Consider the following 5,919-nt stretch of genomic DNA (forward strand, 5'->3'; position numbering starts at 1 on the left):
GAATTCATGTATCTATGTGACATGCCGAGCACGGTATGTTTTCTTGTCTGCTTAGCTCAGTGTTGATGGTTTTCTTTCCCTAACTGATATATACATACATTTATTTTATCTGCATACTGGTGTATGCGACTATGTAGGGCTAGTACGGACTCGCTGGGCGAGGGTATTAAGGGCCAAGAGCGATCGCCTTTACGAACATCTGAATCTACAGTTTTTCAAGCTTCACAAAGGTCTACTACTAGTGACTTCGATCATAAACCGAATGTTTGTGATCCGAGCGATGCCACACGACAATCTGGTATATATAATGATTGCAACGTCGAACCAGGTGGCGACTATTCAGCCAAAACTATTGAACGAAATTTGACCGACGATGTGAATACTGTTCCCCGAAGCAAAGATGTTGAGCGGTTACGCATGGATGGTAGAGAAGAAGGCGCGGGTTCCCCAACATCACTGTCTGGCTTTCGCACGGCCGATTTGTTAGCACAAATCAGGAATCGAGAGGGTGATTTGTCGATCCATGATGTAGAAAGACAGGTAAAGCGTTGTTGTTAATATATGTTGAGATCAATGTTTGCAGTGCCTTGCATTGTCAAGCAACACTGGCTTGTCGTGCCGCGCAGAACTAACAACATTACATATGGCATACTCTCCGTCCAGGAGGGAGAAGGGGCATCGCCTTTGAAGCGGAATGAAGCTGGATCTATTGTGGTGCTAACTGAAAATGCAGACAGTGCTCCCTCGAATACGTCCGAAAGTGGGGTAGAGACCAGGTTGGAACCCACCGATGAGGAGGTCCTGATGCAGACGCAGGTCAAAAATCTGGATACGAACGAGGTAGGCCACTCTTTGGAGTTCTCGCTCAACCCTGATATCTTGGAATACAGTGAATTTCAATAATTCGTATTCTTATTTATATGAAGAGGCTCATACACATTGCGCTGTGGCACACATGCGTGCTTTCAATCAGAGATTTCTCACTTACACATATTATTTTATAGACGACAACGCTAGCAGATGCTCAACAGAGCGATCCCATCAGTGCCACCTTGATGGAAAGAAGAGGGCCGGACTGCGACGAAAAGTCAATCGATACAATATCAACAGCAACCGCTAATAGCTCTCAGGGGTAAGGTTTTGTTTCAAATACACCATATGTTCAGTCTAGCTCGATTACGTAGATTCTCGCAGACATTGACATAACTGGTCTGTACGCGTATCAAAGCATCCTATCAAGCGTGCCAGACTAGGCTTGTACACTTTTCGATCTTTTTTCTGTTGGGTTAATTTAACCTAAATGCCTTTTGAATTACGGGCACTTAGGTTCGGAGAACTAATATTTACTTGCTGCATGCAATGATGTGACTGTCTGTGCCAGTTGTCGTGATTTCTTGTGAAAATCTACGGGAGTGAATTGTTTTTAATTCACTTGTAGCTCAATACACCACCAATAGGCCATGTCCGTACGTTGTAGAAGGACTCACAAGCGTACACAAGCAGTCAGACAAGTCTTTGGTCATTAATACGAGCGAATACGCCGTAAAAACTCCATATAAACACGATCTTGGCCCGTCATGGTTGATTTTTGTCTTTTTGGGCCACGATACTATCATCACATATGAAGTTCTCAGCTCTGAGATAATTCATTGATACCTGCTTTGCTTACAGCCCACATCGAAGAAACAGAAGTAAAACAACGCATATTCTGCATAAGTTTGGATTTGGCTCCAGCAAGAATAGTCACAGCAAACAAACACCAGGGTCTCCAGTCGTGTCGCTGCACGACGAATCGCTTATAAAACAGAGTGTCAAAGGCAAAGCACACTTCTCCAATCTCAGAAAAGTACAATCACTCACGCCAATGGGAGGGCCTATTTGGACCATGAAATTCAGTGTCGATGGCAAGCTACTGGCTGCAGCTGGACAGGACAGGTATTCTGACCTCAATCATTTGCCATCTTATGCTTACTTTTTAAGTTTCAGGGCATGAAAGAATCATGTCGCGTTGTACTAGGTCCTCATTTTTGTACATACATCTCACACCGGTGGACCTCACTATTTTGCGCTCTTACTATTCCCTAGCGTCCCCAACCTTACGTTGCACTCTGGTTCGTTTTCACAGGATCGTGAGAGTGTGGGTTGTAAAAGGACAGGAGGGTTTCTTTGACGACATGAAAAACAAGTACAACAACTCATCACGGAGCCGAAGTGGTTCGGCATCTCAAGTGCCCACAGCGCAACCAGCTAGTAAGCCAGACGCATCTAACGTTTCAAACTCACATAGAACTTCGAATGGTAACGAAACAATAGAGGAAGAAGTAAGCACGCCTGGCAGCCACCCTGCGAGCAGTGCTCCCCCACCTAGGTGTGTTTTTTCGAGGAACCTATCGAATGCTACAGACCTCGGCATCACGAATTCAAGATGACGCATGCTGATCGCTCGGAACACTATTGATCTTTGCTCATGTTTACATTTTTGTTCTCAATTTCTCTCAATAGACCGCCCGCGTGTGGGTCGCCCACGACAATAAAACGAATGGTAGAAAAGTCTAGATCAGGCGGCAGCGATAATATCGTAAACAAAAATGCGAGTGCGTCCCCAAAACTTCACACGTCGGCGGAGGAAAAGAGCCAAATAGAAGCTGTTATTAATGATGACAAAGATCAAAAACTAGCAATTGACAGCAGCACAATTGAAGGAAGGTCGAGTACGTGTTCACGCTCGATTAATCGTAAAACTTCGAACCCGGACACGCGCCCGCGTACACCACCACTAGCACACGCTCCTTACAAACCTCACCAGCACACGCAGAAAAATCCTCAATTAGACAAGCTTCCACAGACGCAGTCAGACGCACATAGTAGGGCTGACGATAGGAATAGTATAGGCGGGCCAAGTAGACCTGAACCGCCTAAAAGGCCTCCTCCTCCCAGTGCGACCAAGCGCCAGACCACGGACAGTAAAAATATCACTTTAAATGTTCCGTCGAGTACTGAGAATTTGGCGGCTGATTTACTACCTGACACACAGCTGAAGCCATTCTTTAATGATGAACCATATCAGCTTTTCAGAGGTCACAATGCAGATGTTCTGGATATCTCATGGTCAAAGGTGAGCTATTCAGGTGATTGTATATTGGTCTATCGCTAGATGATCATACGTATCTCGTGTGTAGCAATACAGCCAGCGGTACCTTTTCATATATCTCAGCGTGGTCTTGCTGTGCTGACTTCTACTTTCTATTTGATTTGGTGTCGCTACCTTGTTCTGACCCCTCTTTCTATACCGGATAACCTGTACTGTACAGAATCATTTCATACTGACATCGTCGATGGATAAGACCGTCAGGCTTTGGCACATCTCTCAAGAACAATGCCTTTGTGTGTTTCAACATCCGGACTTCGTTGCGGCCATATCATTTCATCCGAAGGTAAGCTTGCGACTTTCTACTCAACTGAGAAGTCGATATGTAGTTTACGATGAACAAAGCTCCTGTCAACTACACATATAGAACATTGGTGGCACTTCCAGGTGACTATCAAATGCAACCACGAACCTCTATCGTATATTGTTATTTAGCTGCGTGTTACTGTCTGTCTGTCTGTTTCCACCGGCCATTTCTTTTTGCTAAATTGAGCTTCACTATCTTACCACATCAGGATGACCGTTACTTCCTGAGCGCGTCGTTAGACTGTCGTGTTCGCCTGTGGAGTATAACGCAGAAAAAGGTTGCTCTTTGGAATTTGGTAGATAATTCGGCAGGAAACAGCATGATCACATCTGCAAGTTTTGTAGCCAACGGACGTATGGTTGCTGTAGGGACGTACGATGGACGATGCTTGTTCTACGATAGCGAAGTACGTTTTTGTCAGCTGGAATATCATTTGTTCCGTAGTATGATAGTTTTATCAATGATACGTCACAGAGCACGTCACAGTGCAATTATGTCACTTACTCTACAAACAATTTGTCATCTTTGCTGGTTCATAAAGGCTCCGGTGCCTCTGTTGCCAATGTAGTTAAGTGTTTTGTTCAATCGTTGATTTACATAGTATGCAGCGAAATATCGATCCAACATTCGGTCCTGGATCTTTTGGGGCTTTAGTTTGACTTTCTCCAATACTATGCTATAGATAGCTGATGGTACTTTTATCGGACACTGAGTGAGCGAACATCTCATAAATAGCAAACTTTTTCATCGAAATATCGCAGAAACTTAAGTACCATACGCAGATCCTTGTGAAACGGAAGGGCAAGAAGAGAGGGAAGAAGATCAGTGGCATTGCGAGCGTTGGCGACGGTGATAGAGTAAGTGTGTGTAGCTGCAGTGAATTTGTCGTCTTGAGAATAACGTGTGGGCTTCGCGGTCGCTTCCGCATTCATTTAAAGATATGCGTTAAACAATCAATCATCTGATCGCGATGATTCCATTTGATACTTCGAAGCAATGTGTACAAATGTATAATTATAGAACATTACCATTTGACCTATTCCAGATCTTAGTGACATCAAACGATTCGCGGATCCGCATGTATGACTTATCAGATTTCTCCCTTAAGCGCAAATTTCGAGGGGGCAGTATGAATTCGGGTCAATTACGTGCTAGCGTGAGGTGAGTAGATCCGCGAATTATTATTTCAGTTGTTCTGCGTAGAATTCATTGTTAACACTCGTAAATCCAGCTTTGCAACGAGCTAAATATACTTTTCACACGTCCAAATTGCAGCGGGGATACCAATTTTGTGATTTCCGGTTCAGAAACCAACAACATATACATGTGGAAGACGAATGAAAATGATGGGTATGCGTTACGTACTATTCCAATTTGATCGTATAGAAAATTGTATCAAGCTCTGGTCGTCAATTTCGAATTGACAAAATGAGAATTAGATACAAATAATCAGTACACCACACATACAATGGGACATTGTTTTTACTCTAGGCTGTCAAAGGTCAAGAGATATTACGACCTGTGTTTTGAGTACATATTTGCATCTGCCATATGCGTAGGCAAGTTTGGCGATATTGACTTGGATACCGCTGACTTGTGTCTTTTGTTTTCTTCCATTTTTTAGAACCCAATTATTTTTAGGAACGCGAAATTCTGCTTCTTTTTTTTGCTATGCTACCATAGGAACAAAACACGATACAACAACGATGCGTGCGAAGCATACGCGTCACACCGTTCGACTGTGACAGTGGCGCTGTTTGCACCATACAGCACCTTCCCAAATCTCAAAGAAGAAGACAATAGCACGGTATGATACAAGTGTACTGAACAATGATTACTTTTCAGTATATATATATTTTTTAGTGTGGCTGCTCGGGTATATCCCGTTCTAAAACTTATTACCAATATTGAGATGAATCGCGGTAACTTTCAAATTGAATAACTAGCAGTTATCCTCAAAATGTTTTATTTACTGTCAAATGGAGATTCAATGTATCTATCATGTCACTGAGTAGGTCGCTTCTTTCGACTAGTTATACGAATTAGATTCGAGGTGAAGCTAAGCGTCTCACATGAACAGATCATTGCAAAACTTTGTTACATATCACGAAACAACTAGTTCCTATACTTATCCTATTTTACTATTATTCTCATTCTATCATACAGGCTGATGGCGAGGTTATTGTATCTGCTGATTATTCGGGGTGTATCAATATCCAGGCTGTCTTACCGCTGCAAATGATCGAAAAACATGAGTTGTCTACTGTGTAGTACAATATTACAATGGATTCTCATCAATAGAATGAACCAATAAATGGTTTATTCCACTCCAACAGAGTGTCATTCCTTTTCTTTTTGTGCGCAATCGCCATGAACGACAGCGTGTCTGTAACACTGCGCTATGGGGCAAAAGGATTTTGATGATGATAATACTATATGTATATGTATGTATGTATATATATAT

General features: G+C 42.8%; 1 protein-coding gene across 1 annotated transcript; it reads left to right on the plus strand.

Annotated features, from left to right (window-relative positions):
• Positions 1-123: 123 nt before the first annotated feature.
• SARC_12736 (hypothetical protein) lies at positions 124-5,783 on the plus strand (the record flags this gene model as incomplete). The annotated part of the gene is made up of 12 exons (XM_014293152.1): positions 124-540; positions 664-840; positions 1,005-1,132; positions 1,672-1,935; positions 2,126-2,368; positions 2,503-3,115; positions 3,664-3,861; positions 4,217-4,312; positions 4,501-4,616; positions 4,731-4,805; positions 5,139-5,262; positions 5,622-5,783. 12 exons carry the CDS (start codon positions 124-126, stop codon positions 5,724-5,726), a joined length of 2,556 nt encoding a protein of 851 aa, XP_014148627.1. The 3' UTR covers positions 5,727-5,783.
• Positions 5,784-5,919: the final 136 nt, after the last annotated feature.

This window comes from Sphaeroforma arctica (assembly GCF_001186125.1).
Source record: "Sphaeroforma arctica JP610 unplaced genomic scaffold supercont1.2542, whole genome shotgun sequence".
NCBI classification, from domain to species: domain Eukaryota; class Ichthyosporea; order Ichthyophonida; genus Sphaeroforma; species Sphaeroforma arctica.